The sequence below is a fragment of the Haplochromis burtoni genome, unplaced genomic scaffold, assembly GCF_018398535.1.
Source record: "Haplochromis burtoni strain Fernald_Lab_line unplaced genomic scaffold, NCSU_Asbu1 Contig_125, whole genome shotgun sequence".
Classification (NCBI taxonomy): domain Eukaryota; kingdom Metazoa; phylum Chordata; class Actinopteri; order Cichliformes; family Cichlidae; genus Haplochromis; species Haplochromis burtoni.
In genome coordinates, this window is record NW_024582486.1 from 446,720 (window position 1) to 472,569 (window position 25,850).

Sequence of the window (25,850 nt, forward strand, 5' to 3'; positions counted from 1 at the left end):
CCCCAAAATAAATAAATAAATAAAAATAAAATAAATAAATAAAAATAAACAGACAAACAAAAGCTCTACATAAAAATAAAAATATTGTCTTCACAGATTTATACATCAATCATTGTACATTTGTTGTGTATGTCTGCCGTCTTGAGCTGTAACCTGCTCAGAAATACCTAGGCTTGGGGCCAAAGTTGAAAATGCAGCAGCTGTTGTCCCATTTCATGCCTCAGTATCTCCATTTCTTTCAAGCTGGAGACTTGGTTGTGTGGGAGGTAACGTGTTCAGAGGGCATCTTGCCTCTGAAATACTGAGTCACTTGTCCTCGTTGACTTAAAGACTCATACTCACTTGGGTTCTGCTATGAGTGGAATTTATTAGCCCATGCAGTTAGATTTACATGGATTAGGATATGAAGCAAAATTTCATGTAGCGGCTGATGCAGGTCAAGCACAGCACTAGCAAAGTACAAAAACGGGTTTCCGAGTAGATTACTGTAAAGCACCGCTGACCTTGAACAATACTAAGTGTTGATAATAGCGTGCTGTCAAAAACCATTAGCAAATTTTATCAAAGGGCAGACAGAATATGATGGAGGGAATGTGAGTTGTCTCTAAGGAAAGTTCTGAAAAAGATGATGAATCCTAAGTGACTTCTATTAATATGCCTCAGGCAAAAAGTTGGGACAGAAACCAGACACATAATTAAGCCAGTATCTCCCCACAAGCACTACAACAGTGTGGTGAGAGAGCCAAGAAGCAAGCTAACCACACACAGAGATGCCCCTCTATCCACAACAAAGACTGGCACATGTACACAAACAGTCTGACACTATCACTACTGTGATTGCTTGCTGATTCTACTTTTTCTTCTAGCATACTTGTAGTGCAAGAGCTAGAAACTCATGGAAAATTAGTCCAAAAATAACATTGGATATGCAAAACAGAACAAAAGAATAGTATTTACAGAAGCAGCGGAAACAGTTTCATATCTAAATAGGGAGTGCTCCTACACAGTACACATAAACGTCTTTATTGATTCCCAGTTATACTGGGAATTAATATACTGAGCATCCTGTTACATGTACAGATGAGGTAATGTTTAATTTTTCTTTCAACTAGTGAGCAACAAAATCTCTTTATAATCATACTATTACTACTAATACTTAAAGTCAGTAGGACAAGGCAAAAGAACAGAAATCCCTGCTTAGTGGAAGGTCAGCAGTTAAGAAGACTGTCTATATTGTGCCTATAATTTAGTTCTTGCAGCTACTTTGACAATAAGGATCATAGCATCAGTCAAGCAAGGGTTTTAGGTGTGAAATATATGATTTATATAATGTGGTGGGATTAAAAGTATACTTTTTTAGTTTACTTTTCAGTGTTCCTTGCAGCTACTCTGCTTATTAGCTGCTTTGCAAATAGTGAGTTTAGTTAAAAGATGAGAGAGCAGTGACCAACTGACATTTTGTCTTCTAGGCCTTAAATATTATTTCCTAGTAATATGCAATATATCGAACAACATTTTGCATGTTTTTAGTAGTTTTTTTGATACTTTTGTAACAACTACAATTCTGCAATGGACTCATCCACAAACCGAATCTTCTAAACCGAAATCAAGAGGCTTCACTATCAACATAGGGATTACACTGCCACCTTGTGGTAATGTGTGTTATTGCATCAATCTGTTTTTTGTTTTTTTTTTAGTTGCATTTCTTTAAACGTGACAATGACAAAACCGTCGAATCACAATCTCCCGTGATCACTTTTTTTTCCTACAACATTTGTTCTTCAGTAAAATCACTAGAATATTAATCGAATTCAAAGGTGGAAAACATTATACATAATACATGGCAGAACTTTAACTCAACCCACTTTAGAGTAGTCCGTTCTCACCAAGAGCTTACTTCATTACTTTGTACCTTCAGACTTCAAAGATGTGTCTTGCATTTTTAAACTGGACTCACTGAATGATTCAATAAAGAGACAAAGAGGATGTAAAATTCACTGCCATGCAGCTTTTTGAAAGAACCTCAGAACTCCAGTTTAGCACCTTCATTACTGCTATTATTATCTATTATTTGACTAATTGTAGAAAAATACCTTATTATATCATGACCAAATAACTTATGTAGTCATATTTTATACAAAGGAGCTGTTTTATTCACTACTACTCTCTAATATCGTACATTAACATTTGCAGCTGATTGTGATTATGTGAAAAAAGGAGAATTTCTTAATTCAGTGTCAACCGAGTATATATGACACCTCTATTAATAGACACATTTTACCAGGAAGACTTTTTTTTTTTTTGCATATTTCTAAAAATGAGCACAAACATCAGGGAAACGCTTTGAAGTAACTCTACTTCTTTATTTCATACTTCATGTCAAGATATGATTTCCATATGAAGTTATGTCTCATAACAAAAAAAACATGTTCAAAGAATGAAGAGGAAAAATTGTGGCTCACAAAATAAAGGCATTCTCTCATAATATTCTTTACAAAGTCATCTTACAACACATGGAAACAAGCAAGTTTCAGTTGTAACAGCAGAGTACCATAAATCAAATTTCCACACTAAACATCTGACTTTCACCTAACCGTCAAGTTATACAAGGTTTCATTGTTACAAAAGAACAAGAACGGTCTGTACATACAAATACAGTTAAGCTCCTGAGATTCTCTGTGGGACAGAGTCAGCGCTCTGCACCTTCACCACGGCGTTGTCAGCATCAGTGAAAATTTCAGCTGAAGTGAAACCGATTTAGTTTTCATAGCTTAATACCTGTATTTGTTGGAAACGGTGCTGGAAAGCATACCACTCCTGTCCCCTGATGCAAATATTACAGTGGTGGAGGTGTTCTGAGCAACATCTGACCTGCCATACACAGCTGGTGATATGAACAAGTGCCAAAGTGAAATTGCAGCCAGAGAAACGCCCAAACTGAATGTTTCTGTGCTTACTGGATCCACCACCATCACTTTGCCTGTGTTCCTTCTAATGATTGGAAATGGCAAAAAAAAAGTAATGACCAGAGTTTAACTTTTTTTTTTAAAGTAAATATGACGTGTGGGCGTTAGTGTAGTATTATCTCTTTTTCACAAACACAGTTACAAGCAATTACAATAACTTTCTCTTTAGCGACTTTGGTGATGCAAAGGTCTTGAAATACCTGAACAATATTTCAGTATTGCTTTGACAAAAATAATCATATGCTTTACAATATTCACCGACAGCACGACTCTTTGACACACATTCACACATATGATAATCTGACAAGATTGGCGAGCAAATATTTATGTATACACCGGAGCTGCGGAGACGGCTCTTCCGTGGTCTACGGTCAGATTTTTCCTACAGGACGAAGACAGATGTTTTAGCGCTGGTACTATTACACTGTTTACAATTACCACCACCTCCTCCCAAGCTTAGATTTATACACATCAAAGTGAGGATATTGGTACATGGGGGGAAATATCTTTATACCTCATTGTTCTTTAATCTCCTGTGTTTGTTCTCGTATGCCTCCCTTTCATAACTTCCACGCTGCCACCAGAGAACAAACGGAGATCAATCAGTTTTTTTCCACCCCTCACACATCCAAGATTTTGGTTTTTGGACGATGAGAAACACGTTTCCATCTGCTAGGGAGATCTGTTCATCCAATTAATGCATTCAAGAGGAGTCCTTCTGTTCTTTGCCAAAGCCAAAGTCCCAGTTGACATATCACTCAAACAGTCATCCATAATCTGTCCTTTTTTATCTGCCAAAGAGTATGTTGAAAAATCTGTTATCCTAACTTAACCCACAAATAGTTCCCTCATGCTGCAGTTTCAGTTCTTCCCGGTTTTTGAAGAGGGTAGGTGACACATGCACCGCCAAGGTCCTTTGCCTCCTAGTGTCCGTTCGTCTCAGGGGCCGAGGCAGGGGTGGAGGGAGTGGATGAACGCGAAGCGACTGAAGCCTTCTCCCCACCTGGACTGCAGACTGAAGGCACACTGTCAGGAACTTTGACCCCAGCCAGACCAACAGGAGACACGACGGTGGCGGCCGGTGCTGCTGTAGCCACGGCAGCCACTCTGCTTGCAGGTACTGGTTTGGGTTGAGCCTGAAGTCCTGGGCTGCAGATGAGGTGATGTCTCTCCCAGTCTTTGTGCTGGCAGAAAGACCCACAGTAGCGAGCGGCGTTGCAGCCGCTGCACGTCTCGCTAGCTTTGCGACCACAGTTCCAGCAACACTAATGAGAGAGGAAAGATATAGTTCATTTCTATCTCTCACTTGTACAAACTGCATTTGTATTCTTTCATTTTTAAATAAACCCCTTACAAAACAAAACTACAGTAATTTGTTGGACCATTTGGGGGCAGCAGAAGCAAACGCAGCAATAGTAATCATTGTGAACTTGTATGCATACAGCTGTCTCAGCAGATTCAGCAACTAAAGCATTCATTTTGAGTAATTTTTCTGCCCTCCCACCGAGTCCCATATAGACTCTTTACTAAATCATGTGAGGCCCTTCAACATGTTCAGAAAAATCTATGTGTGGAATCATCACGATAAACACAGTGCCTTTTTCCACTTTAATCTAGTCATTTGCACCACTGTTATTGCTTTATTACACTATTAATCTGTAATTGCTATTAAAAATGCCCAAAAGACTGTAACTCTAAATTATGCATACTTGGAAGTTTAAGTGTATGCATACATACATATAAAACACACATATATGTACACACACATATATACACACACATCTTGTTGCTGTAGTTTCTCTGCAGTTCTTGCTCACCTCACTGGAGTCCTCTTGTTCATTAATGACCATGATGGCATCTTCTTGAGCCTTCCGCTTGGCCTCAGCCACAGTCTTTTCCATCTTGGCCCTCTCAGCAGCAATCATCTCAAATGCTTTCTGCTCAGCCTCTGCTACAGCTTTCTGAACCTCTTCCATGGCCTGACGCTTAACTTCATTCACCGCTTCTTCTATAGAGAAGACAAGAGATTTAGGTGGGGCTCACCTTGTTTTTACTGTGCACACTTGCATAAGTAAAGCACACAGCAATCTGCTAAGTGTGTCAAAATATTACTTTGTAAATGCAACAACTGGTTGAGTCTTTATACTAATTTTGTTTCATGTTCTTACCAGCTTTTCTCCAGATTTCATCTGTAACATATGCTGAGCCTGGCCGTGGAGCAAAATCACGCTGAGAGTCTGCAGGGGAGGCAGAAACGGAAGCAATTAGCACCTGCCGGGGCTTTGAAACTTCATATATTTATTTATTTTCATTTATTTATACTGGGGCTGACACTCCTTGAAGGTGATGGGGGCATATAAAAGAAAAGGCCTGATAGACAGACAGTAATAGTTTCTTTGTCATCTTGACATTTATTCTGTCACTGGTGCAAACAATTCCGAATATCTAGGCCACACAACCAATGTTATTGTTAGTTATCAGAGTCCTGGACGGATCTGCGATCTGACAGCTTCAGAAAGGAATGTGTTTGGCTTGGAGAGAAATGCAGACCATCAAGCTGTGTCAATACTCTGTTTCTTCCCTCAAATCTGTCTCCCTGAATCGTAATTCATTCCTAACTCACTACTGGGCTCTGCCTCTCTAATACTGTTGCCTTTCTTATCTCCTTTTTCCGCTTCTTTCTCCATCACTCACAGCTGATCTCGCCACCTCTTTCTCTTTTTGCCTTCATTTACATCCCTTCTCTTTCACCAAGCCTTTATACACCCCCACTATAGCAGACCAAGCCTAGGCAAGCAGGCAGGCTTTCCGACTGGGAGCCCAGATGGTGCTCTGGCGAGTCAGCTAGCTCTGGGTCTCTGTGCCTGCAGGACGGCAGGACGGCCCTTCTGTGGCCGATATGGCGGAGGCCAATCCTGGCACCTGTCTGTGACTATGGAGCAGCAGGGGGATGGCAAGGCTGGCACGCAGAAAGAACACTGCCAGTACACAGCAGACTGAGGGACTAACTGTGGATGGACTCACTAACACGCTGACGTGTGACTTCGGCGCAGTTCTATTAATGACCACTAGATGATGTAATGACTATGAAACAGAAATGACTGGACATTTGCATCGCCTAAATTAATCTCAGAATGTCCAGATCATTATGTGCTATTATTCACAATGCTTGTAGTTTATCTAGCATCATTATCCCAGAGTGAACAACCCATGGTTATATTTCTTTAGAAAAGACATTTGCTTACCCATTCTAAAGTTCATTTAATGAACTGATCTCACAATAAATAACACTTTTAAAAGGAAATGGAAACATCAGTCTTTTAACCCGAATTGAACTGTTAATCCTTAAAGCAGTTTCCAACACCCAAAACATAGTAGATGTTAAGGGATAATTAATTAATTAACCCCCCAAAAAACTGGGCTTCTGCATGTTACATGTTACTAGCAGGTTAAATGTGAAGTTTAGAGCATGTGCAACATCAAGCATTATATAAATTTGGCTTCTTTCTGAAAATCATGAAACATTTACTGTAGTAAAGCAGGAAGCGTAAACAATGAAAAGTTATTGGTCCCTCACAAAAGCGAAACCCCAAAAAACAGCAGTGCCCACCTGACTCAGAAGAGTGAGGGCTGTGCGTCTTGGAGAATGGAGCAGATGCCGGTCCTCCTTTGCGCGGGTCTTCCTGCTCGCTCGAACGTCGTCTCCAGTAGTTAAGCTCCTCACGATCTGACTCCTGGCATCGTCTGAGAACGCTCACTGACCGCCGTGTCTTTTCTACCATGTCCACAATACAGTTCAACACCTTGATGACGACAAACAAAATTTTATTAATTGAGATCGCTTTTAGCTACTTGAGGAATTATTTAAATCTTACATCATTAAGCAACTATTTAATAGCTATGTCTGAAGTTTCAAAAAGTACTTATATCATCAAATGAAGAACCAGTTTCACAAACCATCTCCTTGACTTGATAGAATTTCATCCCAGTAAGCAGTTAAACATAAATACCTTGTTTTAATGCCTAAAACACATTGACTTATGTTAATAATTGTAATTTCCCAGCAAACTTTTGTGTCTTTGCTATGTTTCTTCTTCTTGTAACCTTTTCAATAACCTGACCATTTATCTCCTGGAAAGGTAGTTCAGGATGTCTTAATCACAATCCATTAAGAAACTCATTAACGTCCACATTCACAGACCTATTGCATAACCCTTTCTTGACTTTATATTTATATTTTACTTCAAATTACCTACAAGCCTTTTTTGCCAATAAATCACACAATCATACAGTCTATTATTTCAATAGGTACCTATGGAAAAGTGTCTTGCTGAGGGAGCATTTCCTACATCATGGCAAGTCTAAGTTCCCCTTAACAGCTAATAATAATAATAATAATAATAATAATAATAATAATAATAATAATAATAATAATAATGAACCCTCAATAAAATGTTTGAACCCATACCAAATAAATTAATTGCAGCTTATAAACCAATGATGTCTTATCAGAAAGTTCTGGCCTGCCGATTATGTGTGCTTTTAAGCTGTGATAGATTGCTTTAGTGGTAAACCCCAGTAAAACAAATCACATTCTTTCTGTATCAAAAGTCAACAGCACCAGTGGTGCCTGTCCGCAGACTTACATGGTCCAGATGCCTCCATTCATCAGCCCACTCTCTGTCTGTCAGTCTGTGGTCCACTGGCTCCTCACGGTAGCCCCCATTAGTGCCTGATTGAATCACACACAAGACAAACCACAGGCCATCATGATTAACATTCTTCTTAATGCAAGAGAAGCCACAAGTGACAGTGAGTCAAAAACACCTACGCATGTCTATATATGGTAAATAAGTGCTTCTGTTAAAATTACAAAAAACATATTTACATTAAACTTAAAGACAATTTTATCATTTCCCACCATGAGAAACTAAACAAATTTAAAAGTACTAAATCGAGGCTATTAGCTAAAACTCGAACACACAACAATTAAGGATGACAAAAGGAGTTTTATTTATTTTATTTTTGTTCATGCCTTGATTGAGGACAAGTGAACATGCAGAGGCAAGAAGATAAAGGGACAGTGAGAAACAAAAAATGAGCGAAAGTGAAAAAGAGACCCCTGTGATATAAAACAGACTCCCAGCGCCCAGAGCTCCAGAGCTTGCACACATCTGGAAGTCAGCTGTCAACCACACACTCACATACACCCAAAACGTCTCCCTTAGCACCTCCCCTCCTGGAGCTCACAGCATTCCAGTAGGGAGACACTCAGGCTGAGTGGAGTGGCTCCACTTCTAAACACAACCAGCCGTTCTGACACTCATTGTAGACTATTACGGCTACACGCACACACACACAAAAACAAAGCTAATCTGATTCAAATCCAGTCATTACACTGTGACATCAGCAATATCCAAATACATTTAACAGTAATCAGCGTTTGCACACAAGTTTGTACTCACACAGAGGCTAAAAAACATCCACATGTTCATGCAAGTAGACCCACGCTGTCTACGAAGATGCAAACCACAATCTCTTAAAAATTTGGTAAGAAAGAACCAACAAGACCCTGCACACAAGGGTTGTTTAGGAGAGCAATGATACCCTCATGCACACTGCCTTCTCAACATCTTCGCTACTTCTGGTTCTCATCAGTGTCCATCAGTTCAAAGCCACCAGTGTGTGGACTGATGTGTTTATGCGTGAGTGTGTGTGCCTATGAGTTAAGTGGCGGCAGGCGGTCGGGAGGCTGTCAGACAGGGGACTAAGGACTCATAAACACAGCACCTCTACCAGGAACATATCAAGGTGTGTGTCTGTATGTGTGTATGTGTGCTACCGATGTTTCCACTGAGTGCTGACAAGCCCCAAATGAAGGCTAGATATACACCAGAGTACATCCAGCTCTCCCTGCCTGGACAGTATGGCTCTGTTTATATACATACGTGGACTCCTGAGATATATGGGTCTTGCCTACACAAACACACAGACCACCCATTATCACATATAGAATATGATATTTGTGTGCATCTGTCTTCATGCAAGTATGTTCATTTCTAAATATGGTTAGCAGCTACTTGCATTCAAACTACTGTAAAGAGCCAATAAAGTTCTGTTGTACGGATGTTCTACAGAAATGTGCAAACAAGTTTGACACTACACACTTGTATATTTGGTTCACAAGGATGCCTACAATACTTATTCACTGCTGTCACAAAGGCTACAACTGAGACTGAATATGCATCACCTTATCACCCACAATGTAGACTGGAAACAACTTCAGAAATGAAGTTCATCAGGAATATCCTTACACTGAGTTTGCATCACATACCAGGAAGTCGTGGCCTGTCTTTGAGTTCGCGGATCTCCAAAACACGTTGGCTGTGCTCACGGTGCAGGATGTGAGGTGCTGCGATGTCATCCAGGGCGTAATGCTGCAAGGGTGGAGGGGTCGGGTGAAGCTGGGCGGTCAGTGGCAATGGGTGAGCAGGGCTGTGTCGGGGAGCTGGGCTGATGGTGCAAATCCGCTTTGCGGCAGGCTCCATAGCTACAGGTGGGCGTTCACGGAAACCGTTCTCTTTAGCCCTGAGGGGGAGACAGGAGTGATTTAATGTAGCTCTCTCACTGTTTACCTATATACTCTATGTATTATAGGTCTTTTTTATGCATTTATCTAACCTGCTTGGGCTGTGTCTCTTGGTTCCAGGCTCTGGAGGCTCCATCAGGAGCTCAGAGGAGTCTGGAGAAGATGCCAGAGTGGTGCTTAGCAGGAGGTGCTCATGCTGGGACAAGTACTGAGCTGGGGTCTGCTTGGCTGCCCGTGCACAGTGGAGCAACTCCCTCTGCAGCAAAGGGAGGTTTGCCTGACAAGAAAGAAATTATACTTGTTAAGTTTGATTATGATTTGCAGGTAGTTATTTTCATAGAGCACATTGAACCCATGTATAAGTAGACTTTGGCCACTACTCGCTCCTATATCAATGAGCATTGATTTTACTCATTCAAAGACGAATGCAGACAGAAAGAGAGAAACACCAGAAAACCTGATAGTGACAAACAGGAGGGGAGATCTGGACCAAACACACCAGAACTATCCTAGACAGACTACGTTCATGCTGCAACAGAGCCAACAGATACAGTGCAGATCTGCCTCCTGGGGAAGACGCCTGGCTGGAAGAAAATTGGTTTTAAGGGGGGCAGTGACTCCTTGGGGTCTGGCTGTAAGGCTAGATCTGTGTCTGGGTGCTGTTCTCCGGCTGCCTCCAAGGAGGCTGCGGCTTTCCTAATTCAAATGAAAATCAGAGTTTTCTAAGCTGCAACTGATGTTGGTTATGAACCTCTTGCAAGCAGCATGTGTGCAGAGCATAATGTGTTGGTCACAGCAAAGGTATGCGTGATGATACAGAGGCTTAGAAATTTAGAAACATTTCAAAACAAATGATACACAGACTTCTCCCTAATTCCTCATCCCCTCAGTTTTTTTTTTTGTATTTATCTGGGACTGTCTCCATCCAATCTTTCCATCTCTCTTTTGTTCCCTGCGTTTCCCTAATTAGGAACAGACTTCAGTGTGTTTGCAATTACACCACTTCCTTGCTCCCTCCTCTCTCTCTTCTTGAGCAACCAACTAAATAACCAGCCGTTTTCATTTTGTGACTGACCTCTTATTGTTATTTAGTATTTGAAACTACATATAGTATTAATTAAACATCACTTTACTACTCTGCAAAGACCTCTTTTTGTCCATTGAAACAAACATTCCTCTATGCCTCAGTGAGCTGATCCTTACAGTATCGCTTGTAGTTCCCCTATAGACGCAGGCACTTCTGCTTTACGATCGCCTCTCTATAATATCCCTGGGCTCTCCTTTTTTTCCTGTTTCCCATGCTCCTCTGCATCCCTTCTTTCCCTGGGGCCCCAGCTAGCGGACACATGTGCTATGTGTCAGTTGAGCATTGGGTTCTCTGGGCTTCAGCAGGGCGGATGCTAGATTGGCGGCGCCTTGGCAGCTGAATGCTCTTTTAACGGGACAACGGCTCCATATGGCGCAGTGAAGACCATAAAAAAGGAAGGGAACACTTTATAGGCATGTTTCACACTTCCGAGTTCCCACTTTTCCCTCTCTCCTTCTCATCCACTTCTCTGTCTTTTCTACATTTTCTATAGATCTTGTCCCAACTGCTCTCTTAAGAGAGACTCCAGCAGTTGCTATTAAATAGTGAGAACGCCACATCATTGCAATAAATCAGTAGAACAACAAAAACAGAGCATTCTTGTCTCAGCCACCAAAAGTCTTGTTTAACTTTTTCCCCCATTCGCAAGTAAGATAGTGTCCGCAAACGTCTGAGAAATGTACATTTTTATCATCACCTATTGAGTGCGATGGTGCATGCTGATGTCCAAATGCCTGCCTGTTTTTCGTGACTGTGCGGACTCGTCCGTGTAAAATTTACATCACAATGCACGAAATATGTATGCTCCCCAGGCAGCGGACTTCAAAGAAGTATAAAAGGAATGAATAGCTGTCCACAAGAGACTATAATCAAGGATTTAGACAGACGGAAGGGCTCCAGAGATAACCAAGAAGTAAGTGTAAAAAAAAGCCTATTTTTATAGCTTGAAGTCCAGTTATACAAGATTTATGGGATGCTTTACTGCGAGGAGCTACTAAAAGTATACACTTGCAGACTTCCCTGGTTACAGAGGGGCTCAAGAGGCTGTTAACACACAGTCATCTGTTGCTTGTCAAGTCAACACGTAAATCTTGACGGTTACTTTGAACCTGAAATGGCCAATTCAATTAACAAAACTACACTTAGGCAACTATCTGATGGGCAACTTTACACCACACGGTGTAAAACCATTTAACTCAACGGAGGAAGAACACTAGTGCTGTGAAAAGAAAAGGGAAGTAATTCCATGCAGAACTGCACAAAGCAAATACAGAAAGATGGGAAAAGGAGGGGGTGGAGGCATGTTTACCTTGAGAAAAGGAATAACAAAGGGTCGTAAGGGGAAGTTGGTAGCCTCCTGAAGCCGTGAGTGAAACTCCTCAATGGTAACTGTTGAATTCTAAAAGATAAGAAAAGGGAAGGTTTAATTTAAATGCATTTCTATAAAATGTTGACTTGTTTTTTTCTTCAGTATGCCATCATAGAATTTACCACAAGGGCCAGAACTAGGCTTCGGACGCTGTCTCCAATCTCAGGAGAAATGTCGTTGCCAAACTGCTGCAGTGTGGTCAAGAAACGTTTCAGCTTGCTCAGCTGGCGTGCCCCACAGGTGGCTGGCAGCTGCTGGTTAGCCAGCGATGAGGAAGAGGAAGAGGACGGTCCATTGCTGTAGCGCTGTGGTGGAGATGGCACTGCATTCAGTGTTGGTGGGGAATGATGATTCCCATTGGTCACTGGGGAAGGACGGAAAACCAACATGAAGAGAAGAGAAATCAAAATAAACCCTGCTGAGTGTGGTTACAACTCCAGCTTGTCTACAACTTTGGTTTGTGAAAAGGAACAAAGACTGAAGAGGAAACAAAAAGACAAGCTGGAAGAATGAGAGAAATTCTTTAAGTATAGATTTAATTATTACTCTTACATGCTGTGGTGGAAAAAGAGGCCGGTCGTGGGCCACTGGGGTTGACAGAAGGTAGGGGTGGCATAGTGGAGCTGGCGCTGCTGCTGGGGGCTGATCTGGAATGAGTCTTAGCATCCACAGGAGAACCGGGCATGGCAGGGCTCTTCTTCTCTCTACTGTCTGCAAAGAGGAAAGGAGGTAGTGAGGGCATCAGAAACCAGCAGGTCTATATGAGTGAACCAAAGTTAAATAACTGTAACTTGCTATGACATCCACAAAAATTTAAAAAAAGAAGCACCACTTTAACTTTACCCCCCATTAGCTCAGTTGTTTAAATCAATTCAAAAGCGTCATGCCTATTGTTACAAAAGACAACAACAATGCCCAGCCCCCTCTCCTCAACCCACTTTGCATGATACAACACACACTGCCAGGGCACCAACCACCCTGCCCCCATCAAAGAGCCAGATGTCTGAAGTTTAGCCCCTCACTCTCACCCATTCAGATCAATAACAGAAGAAATTCTGAAGAAGGCCATTGTGTGGGAGTAGAATGCCTCCTCATTGAGCTCCCCAAGAAATAGGAGAGACAGAGAAAAAGGGACGGGCTATTTCACGCTTTACTAACAAGATCGACAAAGCTTTTGAATGTTAAATGCAACTTCTCAATATGCTATTGACGTTGAATGAGACCACCAGATAAGGGCTATGGAGAAAGTGTAATGGGGGGTGTAGTGGTGGGGAGATGTGGATCAGAAGCTGTCTTTGTCTTTTCGAGAACCATGAGGGCCAGATCCCGTCTCCATTTAGAGTGGATCAGACTTTTCTAACAGCTTCAAGAATTGACAATTAATAGACAAGCATGGTCTCACAGGTCATAGGTTAGCAGAAAGCAGCTTTTAAATGTGAGTTCATGGTTTTAGGGCTTTGGACTCAATAGCACCCTTTATTTCTTTTTCACAGCTATGAACTCTGGATGGCCTTCAGCCACGAGGTCCGGGTTTATAAAGGCTTAAGTCAAAAGGTTTAAGCTGTCAGTAGGTAACTCAAAGAAAACTGAAAAGAAGCCCACGGAATGAATAAAAGGTACTGTTGTGAGTGCAAAAAATGTGAAAACATGCAGAATTATTACAAAAACAAATGGATCTGAATGCAAAAGTGCAAATTTCCTCAAGTTTTGGCAACAAATCTCTTTTGCATCCTTTGCTCGCACTTTCTCAATCTGCCCTGTGCAACTCATCTGTCATGTCTGCAACTCATTATACAGCTTTGACTGTTCTTCCTTCTGTTTTGCAGTCCTCTTAAAACTCTCTCCTTCGTACCATTTCATTCTTTCTCAGCCCCCGTGGCCTGCCTGCCATCACTCCACCTGTTCACGAACATAGGGGGCAGGAAGGAGGGATCTACGCAGACATTTGGACTGCCGTACCCACCACACACGCGGTCTGCCAGTGCACTGCAGGAAGCAGCCTGCAGCACACACACACACCGGCTCCAAAGCTCCGCACACTCCATCCGTATGGCCAGGAAATTAGACTGACATCTCAATAACAGAATCAACGGGGCATATGGCCTCAGTGTCAACACTCTTACCAAGTAAACAACTTCATACGTACACAAAAGCCAGGATTGGAGAATTCAGCTTGAAGTGTATTCCCAAGTTCTTTGACACATTATGAACCATTAACCACTGGATGTGAACAGTAGTTTGGATCCAAACTGACTGCCATACTTGTAAGCACCATTTTGTGTTTGACTTTAACTGGCAGGCATGCATAATTCTGCAGAATGTAAACATAGCAACATATTGTATTTATATTCCTTACTGCATGACCTTTGAGCATGCAACAGAAACAAAGCTGCAGCAGGGTTCATGCAATCTTAAGATGTGGCACAGTCTGCTGTTAGCCATGCCAGAGGTAACAGCCAAAGCAGGAGACATCAGGTGTGTGCGCGTGTACTCCTGACAACCCTTAGAGAATTGCCTCTGCTTGTCAATTAGACAGCACACATAGCTAGATGACTTCATCTGGCTTGCGAGCACCTGAGTCCATGGTATAGTCACAGGGCTGTCTCGGGAGGCAGCTGTCACAGCAGCCACAAAACGCATATGCACAGAGTGCACAAAGTGGCCTAATGTTAACTCAGGTGAATATTGGCTTAGAGGAGGATGTGGGGTGTTTGTCTGGTCTAAATGCCACCTGTCATCCTTGCTTTAATGCAACAAAGGGAAGGTACACAAAGCTCCTCACCACACATCAACAGGATTACACAGAAATGCCACAATGAATAGGCAATACTTTTGAAAAAAGCAGATAGCACTGTTACCAGTGCTTACTAAAATATAAAACTGGGTACTCCATCAACTCATTTCTGGTGGATATAACCAAAAAGGATTACATGTCAAACTCACACCATATTGTGCTGCTGTTTTTCTGTCTCACGTCTTCATGCACAAATAAGATAATCCATAATTTTACAATCTTGAAAGTTTCCTGACCTTAAGTGTTTGCTTTCTACAACAGTTGTTATCACAGGGATGGAAAATAAAATGCATCTGCAGTGATGGCTGCTGTTGCTAGCCAGGTGTTCCTTGTTTGTTCAGCTTCAGGTGACGCTCATCTGCATTAAAACATTCAGCTGACTTTAATTGCTGCCTCTGCAAGTGATGATTCAGAACGAGGCTCAGAAAGAGAGGAAAGGGATAGAGAAACATAATGTGACTATTCCTGTTGAGCCACCGCTGTAAAAGCAATCCATTAACTAATGAAATTGCAAATGAAAAGACAAATACACTTTCGAGAACATTTATCGACCTCCTTACATAAAGACGGGATGGATAAGCTATAACGAGTCCACAGAAATAAATCACACTTGATGTGGTGTATAAATAAATGGGTTCAGTGTAAGGGTTTATTAAGCTCATGTTTTAACTCTGAAGTCTAAACTCCCTGTGAGAGGCTGGCAGCTGTGAAGCATGTGTGTGTGTGTGCCGCTGTGCGGTGGTGTGTGTACTCGAACCACACTGCTCTCTGTCTTGTCACCGTAGATGAGGTGAGAGAAGATGTAACACAGACCGAACTAATTTATCAGTGAGCACAAAGAAAATTTGTGGCATGTGCAATGATACAAGTATGTAGGGTCAAGACACACACATGTTAACGCAAACACACGCACATGAAAATAACCCTATGAATTCTTTTTTTCAAGAAATGCTGTCAAATATTTAGTTTTCTTATCATGAGTCAGACAAGAAGACATCAACAGGATGTTTTTTGGAGGTTTAGCCCAGCTGTGCGTACTATCTATGAGAAAGAAAGTCAAGCTTATTACCCTAGTTTTGCATGACAGTGCCTCACATCTCATCTGACTAAAAAAAAAGTATAAATATAGCATCTTATAAGTCTCATCAAAGTGAGAACCTTTGTGGTGACAGTGACATCTAACAGATGCAAGAGAACCGGAGTAACTACAACCCTATTTTCCTCTAACTTCAGTGCTTAGCTTCCTTTAACCTTTTCTACATTTTGTCCCAAGCATGGCTAAAAAAAAAATACTACACGAAATGACATTTGTAACTCTTAATTAAACAGCGCACAAGTATATCTTCCAAAATGCTGCCGTATTTCTGCAATCCTAATTCTAGTCTACGAAGTCCTGAAGTGAAAGGATAACACATACTTTAAACAACTGACAGAGGCTTAGTATTCAACCAGTGAAACACTTTGAAAAAAAAAAAAGGAAAGCAATTGATTTCAAAATTAACCAGGTTCCCTCTCCTCCTCCTCCTCCTCCTCCTGTACCATATGGATCTAATCGGCCAAGAGCTGGCCAGCTGGGACCTCCAACAGTCACCTGTGAGAGAAGGGGGGGCAGAAGGGACTGCTGCAAACCCTTCCTTTAAGCCAAGGCAGCCCGGCCCACACACACAAACACACACACACACATCTCTGCCTTCCCTCCAAGGAGAGGAGGAAGGAGGAGGGTGCACAGAGGGGAGGGGAGGCACGAGGCAGCTGAATGCGAGCGAGTGGACTTAAATGCTAGAGAGACAAAGGCTGCACCTGGTCCCCGTCCATCCGCGCACACAGCCACAATACAGCGCACATCTGTTCCTCTATCCTGCACTCCGTTCTGACCTCCACCCACACAAACACAAGCACACACACACACACAGCACAAGGATACATGAAGCAACATACACACCCGCACACAGCCACATCCACTTTTAAAATAGATAATAGTCCATGTCCCTCTCAGTGCCATACTGTTGCCAAACAACGAGTTACGTGACTTTGTATTTTATAATATCCAGTTTGAGAGATGAAGAAACTCAGGTGACATCATCTCTGCTTTAATCAACTTCATTTACATTATTACCCTCTTGGGACTGACACCTCCTCAACTGTTGCAGCAACACAGATGCCTTGCTTCCATGTAACAAATCGCAGACCCACATGTTACAAATGTATTTTTTTAGACTATTAAAATTGACATCTATAAAAAAAGAAGACTTTTTAAATTTGAATTTACTCCCACTATAGAACAAAGCCTGGATAGCCCTTTACGATAACAGTAAAGTGACTTTGTCACAGTTAGCATCTGACAAAATGGCTCCCACATTAAAAATGTAATATTTGTCACATTTTCACACAGAGTTTTATAAAGCACAGAGGGAGACAATGAATATAGTCTGCAAATCAGAAGCACCAGAGATAGAAAAGGACAGGATGCAAGCAGAGCGAGGAAAGAGGTGTAGGATGGGAGGAAAGGAATAACAAGGACAGAAAATACTGTTTTCCTTTGGTTTCATCAGAAGGACAAGCCTGGTTGTTAGACTCAGAGCCAGGCTGTTTTTCTTGGCTTTCATTACCACCTTCCAGCCTCGTAGACTACATATTTGGATAAAACCCAATGTCAACACTCTGCTTCCAACTCTGCTAGGAAGGGGAACGATAGGAAGGTGGCAAGGTTGACAGTACAGGGAAAAAGCAAAGAAAGCTGTAGACGTAAGGAGAAGGAGGAGGAATGACTTTGGACAAAAAAGTACTCTCATTCTCACATATGAAGAAGCACAGACATGTCTCCGAAGTGAATTTATCACATGTCCCTATGACAGGCTGATGGTGAGAGAAGCCCTCGCATATCCTCATCACTCAGAGAGATAATTGCAAAAACACCACCGTAATCCAGCGTGCCACATAGTGAAAAAAGGAACTCTGGGATGGAAATATACTTAGTGGCAAACTGAAAAGGAAAACGAAAAAGAGGGGACAGCAAGGCAGACAGAAGTTGTCTATAAAAACTAAGAATGAGCAGTAAAAAGAGGTACAGTGACGTGATGCTGGAAGCAGAGGCGGTTTGGCAGAGGCTGGATAACAATATGCACAGTGTCCATGTGTATGAGGTCAGACCGCAGGGAGAAGACTGACTGGATGGGATCTGAAGTTGCTGACCTTAAAAACACTTGAAAACACCACACACCACATTGCAGTCACTGATTGCTGTTAGATTTTTTTTTTTAAAACATAGCAGTGGATCAGAAAGGCAGAAACTTAATGTGGTGCATATGTCTGTGAAGGTTCTGGTAAATCTGGGACTCTCCACCATTTGACCTTAGAACTGAAGAAGCTTCTAGGATGAGAGGTGAAACGTCTTCAAGCAACTTAAAGAAGTCCAGACGCTTTTCTTTCCTAGCTCCTTTGACTTAATGTGGTGCAAACACCTTTTACAGAGCAGTATAAGTTACTTCAACCTATACTGCTGTTAAGTTCTTTTAGAAAGCCCAAATATTTAATGCCCAGGTATTTCAGACACTGAAGACACTAATGAATGCAAATATTGTTATTTTTGCTTTAAGATTCTTGCATGAAGGGTAATACTCATATATCTGGGAAATACTCACATCGAGCTTCCATAATCAATAGGTTAAATGAATGTGACACACATCTGGGCCAAAGTATAGAGTATAGAGTTCTAAGTGTATTTGTGTCATCCTGTCCGTGCGTTGTGTGTGCGTATTAGCCCTGTTCACCAGGTGTTGCCTGCCCAGGGCGCATATAAACATGACCACACAAATAACAACAATGGCACTACAAGGACAGTTCAAATCTGTCAATCACACACACACACACACACACACACACACACACACACACACACACACACACACACACACACACACACACACCAGCCAGCCTTCTCTGAGCCCAGTGGATTATCTGCCTATCTGGTTACAACCCTTCTCACCTCTCTGTAACTAATTGGTTAGCCTGCCCATCAATCATCAAGAGACTGATGAGTCTTCAAACTCAAAACCAGCAAGTGGAATATAATCAGTGGTAATGTTCATGGAAGCATGACAGTATAAAAATTAAGTTGCGTAGCCCCCATTTTCTCACCCACTGTACATGTTTCATGATGAAGATCTCAAATCCATATTAACATACATTCACACACGTGTGCACAATAAAGCACACATTGAACTAGTAAGTTACAGTAATCCATAAAACAAAAATACAAGCTCTAGACACAAGAAAACAAAGCTAACATTAAGGCTGGCCTGTTTTGGACCAGGTGTCAGAGGCTTTATGGCCTCGGCTCAGGTCCAACCAGATGTTACATCCCCACATGGCATGCTGAAGTTAAACTGCAGGTTTTGACCGAGACTGGGAGAGCTGGTACAATGGCTTAGTATTGGGGTTCGTGTTTAAGTTAATCTTATGGATTTTTTTTATACATTAATCCTAAAATGCTAAGAAGGAAATGGATCAGCATTGATCTTGCTTTCAAAAACATACTGTTGGCCAAACACATGAAAAGGAAGTAATATGCTTAGTTCACAAGCAAACCATAAAAAAACTACAAAACAAATATAAAGCCGGATTAAAACGTCTTAAAGCTTCCAGGAAAAAAATCTGTGGGATTTTGGACCGTTTAGTATCCGTGCACTGATTTCTCAGCTAGTGAATGTGGGACATGTGAGAAAGGACAACTCTGGACCATGTTCCAACCTGACTCTCTCTTAACATTTTCTGGAGTTCATGCTTGAAAGCAGCACAACTGTAGTAAAAATCTACTTTTTTCTAAACCTTGACTATGAAGATGACTAATCTGTCACACTCGGATTTTGGCGATCCAATCACTCAAAGCTGAGTACCATAAAAGAAAAACAACAACAACAACACGGAGCTGTGGGCAGGCTTTGCCCAGCTGTATAAAAGACCAGAGCTCAACAGCCGCTGAGAGAGACAGATAAGTCAAACAAAGAGGCCGGCTGTGCTCAAAACAATGTGGAGAATGAGACAATGATAGTAATGGAGGATGGGTAAACGTGTGAGCTGAGGTGTGTTTTGATGAGTGTTATTGTTGTGTATGAGTACTGTATGGTTTTAGCAAACATATGGGTAAGAACACAATGTATTCCTTATTATATATCTTGGGAAAATATGCAGCGTACTGTAGCTGCAACAGAAAATGCTGTGGAAGGAAAATGTAGATTAGAGTGATTTAAAGTCTCAACCAAATCGCAATAGGCAAAAGACTGTTTTTGTTAGTGAAATGTTCTCATTTACATCCACACTTCTTCAGACTGAGGCAAAGATGGGGGGTGGAAAGCCAGAGAAAGGAGAAAATAATGACTATGACAGACAATTCATGGAGAGAGGCAACGCCACCCATTGCTTGTCCACCCACACACCTAACAAAACAGCAAATGCATTTCTTCTTCTTTTTCTCTTGAGTATCACTTTTTGACTTTTGGGTTTAGAATTGGAAAATTACACAATCTTTCCATAAAATTTGTACAAGTTAAATGCCGTTTTTTTAGGGCGGGTAGAAAAGTGGTGTCCGTCTGTGTGCCCTCATGCTTAAGTCTTGGACATTTCAGCTTAACACTGAAATGACTTAATGCAATGTGAGAAGGAAGGTAATGCTGCTGAACAAAAAACAAGGTCTGTGCCATACCCTGACCTGGCACCTATTTTAGTCACGTTGAGCCAAGTGATTTAGTCCTCTGCACTACGTACAGACTATTGGTAACATGCCACCTCTTTCATCAACTCTGAAAATACAAGTGTTAATCTTCTATTTTCAAAGTCACTATATATCAACCCAAAACTACTACTTACGCAATTTTACAGCGTATTAATTAGATGTTGATACTTCTTCTCCACATCAGCCCAGTGAATAAAGGTTTTGTCATGGGTCACCGACTGGGTTTCTCAGGTCAGTGAACCACTGGAGGAGAGCTCTTAATAACGCACTTTGCAAGGTGAGACAAGTTACAATATCACTGGCCTGCAACAGGAAGGACGGCCAGAGTGGGGGTGCCTACTGATGCTAAAATGTCTCTCGATACCCACTAACACTCCGGGTTGTTACTTGTATTGACTGCATAGTCTCGGTTGATTAAATGATGTGACCCTTTCGTGTCCACACACGTAAACATATAAGCAAGAACATTCAAATTCATTCATAAGCACACGGTCTCACTGAACCCCTGGGGCCAGATATCACAGACCTCGCCACTGGAACTAATAGAGCACTTCCTGCAGCAAACTCTTGAAGCAGCTGCTCTGTTCTGTGTGTATATACGCATGGTGAAACAGGGGGTATTCTCTGTAGTACGCAAGGGTCATGGTGGTCTGTTTCTCTATGTATTACTTTGCTTCTGGCAGAGAAACTCAGCTGGGTTTGAGGTCAGAAGAAAAAAAGCTTCAGAAAGCTGTAAGGCAAGCAACCTTGTAGTTCAGCAGACACAATGTCTGCAAGACACCTGGCACGCACATGGAGACACGTTCACTTCCTTAGACTCAAAAATACTGTACGCTTGTGAAGTGTGCAATCGAAAACTTCAAAGCCACATAAATTTAAGACAAAAACTATAACTGCTCAACAGGAATGAATGTAAGTGGGATCAAATTTCTGAATAAAAGAAGCTTGAATGTCCTCTGCACAAACACATACACTAACTCACAGATACAGCACGGTGCCTGTTGTCAGGAATATGACACAGTCCAGCAGACCAGACAAGGGTCTCTGGTTTGAGTCTGTGCAGCCGACAATTAGTCGCTCCTATCTCCCCGATGAACTGGCCTGGTCTGGTGTGACACTGGCCAGGTCTCTCTGCCTTTTCTCTTTCTGCGTCTCCAGTCAGATCCTCCCCGCGCACAAGAAACATGAACACATCCCCTGCATGGCACTGTAAAAGGCCAACTCAGACAAAATATACAGCAATGCAACAATGTGACATTTGCACTAGTATCAACGTCTCCACTGATGTCAGAGTGTAACATGCAGGCACAGCGTGAAAGACAGACACAGCAGTTTCCCTCCTCTTCCCATATGTCTGGGATACTGTACAGCAGATGCACACGTCTTCTTCACCTAGTTTCTTCTGCTCTGCTTGCCATGTGGAAAAACTGATTACTATCTGAGGAAATGACAGCTGAGAGAGATAAGCCCCTTTCACACACAAAGTCACTCTAATTGCTCAGTTTTTTAAAAAGAAATCTGGTTGAGGTTGCCGTTTTGGCTGTTCACACATGAATCCCACAGAGGGAAAAAAAAGTATGCTCCAGATATCACAGCCAATCCAGCTAGATTAAACTTTGTGGAAGAACACATTTGGCTCCATTGCACCAATTTTGGGGAATGCTGCAACTTTTTTCTCATAGTAGTTATCTTTTTTTTCCTGCATACTGAGACAAGCAACTATAGGACAAACATACATTTCACTAATAAGGTAAGGAAAGAGAATGGTGAATGTGAAACAGAAGAGCAAAAATGTTCTGTTTATTGTAGTTTCTCTAAGAAAAGTCAAACCACACAGTCTTGGTTAAATGTTAAAATATTTCTAAACATAAGTACAAATTAGTATTTTTTAAAAGGCAATTAATATTTTGCCCATATGGCAGGAGACATTTTCTGTGCACAGGTAAAAGAGGCTTCTACCTCACTCAACAAGGATGAAGAGATAAGGATGAGGCACCATCTGTACAGCACAGAGCAGCTCTGGGATTTAGGATGGAACACACACAGAAACACACAAACTAGGCACATAAAGTGGACTATCTGCCACACTCACTCACTCGTGAAAACAAGGCATTTTTCACACACAAACACAAACACACAAAAATCCTCCAAAAACACAAACTGATATTGGAACACGCTCAGTCCTACCTCCACTCTAGTGTAGAGTCCACTCAGTCCTTTGAGAAACTCAGCTGCAGTATTGGGGTTTTGCTTTCTTATCCTTTGCTTTTTGTCCCTTCTTGTGACTCCGCACCTTCATATGTCAGGCATGTGTTTGCATTCCCACATATGTGAGCCCCAGTGTGGTGAAGGCCAGAGCCAAAGACACAGATGGCACCCAGATGGAGACAGATAACCGAGCAGACCAGCGAACACTGCACTACACGCACTCTTACTTACTTTTATTTCGCTCATGTGAAGCTCTCTCTATCACTCTTACTATCTCTGCTACCGACTCCGCCACGGCTGCTTTACTTAATTCTCTCTCTTTTGCTGACTGAATTTCCGTCCTCTCTCACGCTTGCTCTCTCAAGCTCTGTCTCCCACCCTCTCAATCTCTCTTTTCCACCTCTAGCTCCTCCCCTATTTTCCCACACACTGTCCCATCCTCTGTTTTCATGGGTCGAGTGTTCCAGCAACGTCACAACCCCCACTCCCCGAACCCCACTCCCCTTCCCCTGTGGATCCTGGCCAATCATCCACTGCTGACTGGCCCCATTCAACCTGCATTCAGTGCAATGGACCTTGCAATTAACATAACTAATTGCTTTGGCACCTAAAGGCTAAACAAGAGGCTGTGCCAAGCAAGACAAAAGTACATGCGTGTGTGTATGTGTAGAAGTGGGGGGCACACTCTCTCCCACCCCCTCAAGAGAGTGGGGATCTCCTCTTAAAATGTTTTTATACTAACAACCCTCCCTCCCCTTTTCAACCCTTTCGGTGTAGCCCTCTTTTTTTTTCTTCAGTTCCTTAATGCAGCCAGCTCAACTCGTCTTGCCAGCAAATGGACTGAGGAGCACTTGATGAGCATGAATGAGTTATTCTTCTTTCCTCTTCTACTCTCTTGTCCTCTGCTCTCCATTTTGACTGAGTTAAACTTGAATCACTGCCTGATTTATGCACGAGACAAGTAGCAGGTTAAGATATTTGTGCCTAGCTGAGGCTGGGCAGTCTACACATACCCAGAGAAAATATGACCTGGATTCACTTCATTTTAATATTTTTTTTCTCATGTGAAATACTATGATCAGTTAAATAAAAGATCAAGTTTGTTTGTTTTTGTTTACTTTACTGTACTTTGATTGATTTATATAGCACTCTTCACAGGATGAAAACCACAAAGTGCTTCACAATAATATAAAACTGATAAACATAACACAGCACAATCAAACATACAGCACAAATCTAGTTAAAAGCTAGTCTAAATAAATGAGTCTTAAGATGATGTTTAAAGGAATAAATACAATCCAGGCAATGTAAAGATGGAGGGAGAGAATTGCACAACCTGGGGGCCATCGCTGTAAAAGATCACCTCTGGTTTTAAAATGTGTTCGGGGGACTACCAACAGCCTTTGATTAGATGTTCTCAGGCTGAGTGTAAGGTTCTATAAGATCAGAAATATAGAGAGGAGCGTCACAATTCAAAGCTTTAAAAATCAGTACTAAGATTTTAAAATGAATTCTAAAATGTTCTGGAAGTCAGTGTAATGAGCATAAAACTGGTGCAATGTGCTCTCTTAATGTAACTAAAGACACATCCTCTACCTTCTGTTTTCGAGACCACTTTAACCCACTCTATGGGTTTTGGATCAATTTGACAAGGCAAAATAATGAGACTGTGCATTTAAACCAGACAGGTGAACTTAACGATCCAGCCAAGGATGTTCACACATACACAAAGAAAGGCAATGTGTGTTGAACTCTAATAGAACTATCCCCAGACTTTCCCCAAACAACTTCTAAATATGGAACAATTTGCAATCTATCAGGTCCACAGAAGAGTGAACAGGACCCTGAAGGACAAATTTTAATGTTCTCAGTGAAACATGGTTCAAATGTTAGATTTTTAAGGCTTTTTGATTGAAGTTTTTGTGAAGTTTTCGAATCAAAGAATTGCTACAAACACATAGCAGTCAAAACCAGCCACAAGAGCCAGTTTTAATATAGCCACATTATTACACAGCAATCATCCACAGTTGTTTCTGTTAAGATCAAGTAAACACAGAAAAGAAATGTACCTATAGTAAACTATACAGTCATAAAAGACTTCACTGGGGGTGTTGATGTTGCTGTGGGCTGTCAAAACCTAAATTGTACTGAATATTCTCCCTTAATAACCTCTTTCTCTGCTCCTCTGTTGTAGAAGGCCTGCTCTATTCAGGGTGCATCTGGTCAGTCAGCAGGCTCAGAGGAAAGACCAGGTGGTTGTGAGAAAGGGAGAGAGAGGGGGTGAAAAGGTGGGGAAATTAGGAAGCCCAAGCATATGAAGCTATACTGTTACCAGTACGTGATGGCAGCACATACTGGAGGAGCTAACGCCAGTGATAGATATCAGATACTAACTGATTTAGATGTACAAGCATGGTCTTTAGTCTTTTCCACCATTATTGGCTTGAAAGTCCTCATTGAAAGCCCAAATTTAAGCAACGTCACATTTGACCAACATAAATATTTTCAGAAAAAGGTTATGTTAAGGTTAATACACACAGCCAAAGCTTGGTCAGTGTATGCCATTTGCTTTATAAACATTCTTTTTCTAGGGTTCGCCAAATAAAAGACAGCTATCTTCAGGCGAGAGTGTTCTTAAAAGCAATAGAGGCGAAATGATTTGTTTCAGTGCAAGAAAAATGATTACTTTGAGCTGTTGTATAATAAAAATACAGAGCTGAAAATGAGCATAATAGGACATTTGAAGGATAAATGATTTGCATATAAATACTAAATATACAAAGCTGTGTGCTACATTACCCAAAAAGCTCTTTGGAGAAGTAAGGTAGGCAGAAGATGAAACAGGCGAATACATCCATTCTATTGATTACATGGATGGATGTATGGATGGTCTGTTGGCACAGGGAGGCTTAACAAGACTATAATGTGTCATTTTAGAAAGTGGTTCTCACACAATCCCCTTTATGCAGTTTTTGGACAGACAACTGGAAAGAAACCATGTCCCTGTCCTATCTATCTATCTATCTATCTATCTATCTATCTATCTATCTATCTATCTATCTATCTATCTATCTATCTATCTATCTATCTATCTATCTATCTATCT

The 25,850-nt window shown here is 41.5% G+C and overlaps 1 protein-coding gene across 5 annotated transcripts in view; it reads right to left on the bottom strand.

Moving 5' to 3' along the window:
* Positions 1–2,342: 2,342 nt before the first annotated feature.
* The window catches only part of LOC102313568 (CBFA2/RUNX1 partner transcriptional co-repressor 2), a 39,027-nt gene continuing 15,519 nt past the window's right edge, over positions 2,343–25,850 (bottom strand). The window contains exons 1-11 of one of the 5 annotated variants that reach the window (XM_005929740.3): positions 22,724–23,138; positions 12,564–12,722; positions 12,134–12,375; positions 11,952–12,041; positions 9,648–9,832; positions 9,301–9,554; positions 7,613–7,698; positions 6,577–6,769; positions 5,135–5,203; positions 4,784–4,974; positions 2,343–4,231 (exon numbers count right to left, since the gene is read on the bottom strand). In XM_005929740.3, coding sequence (XP_005929802.1) covers positions 3,890–4,231; positions 4,784–4,974; positions 5,135–5,203; positions 6,577–6,769; positions 7,613–7,698; positions 9,301–9,554; positions 9,648–9,832; positions 11,952–12,041; positions 12,134–12,375; positions 12,564–12,696 — 1,785 coding nt within the window. In that variant the 5' untranslated portion in view covers positions 12,697–12,722; positions 22,724–23,138 and the 3' untranslated portion in view covers positions 2,343–3,889. Of the gene's footprint in view, positions 4,232–4,783; positions 4,975–5,134; positions 5,204–6,576; positions 6,770–7,612; positions 7,699–9,300; positions 9,555–9,647; positions 9,833–11,951; positions 12,042–12,133; positions 12,376–12,563; positions 12,723–14,954; positions 18,679–22,723; positions 23,139–25,850 lie in introns of those variants that run through there. The other 4 variants (XM_005929741.3, XM_014335978.2, XM_042223983.1 and 1 more) reach the window with 4 other exon arrangements.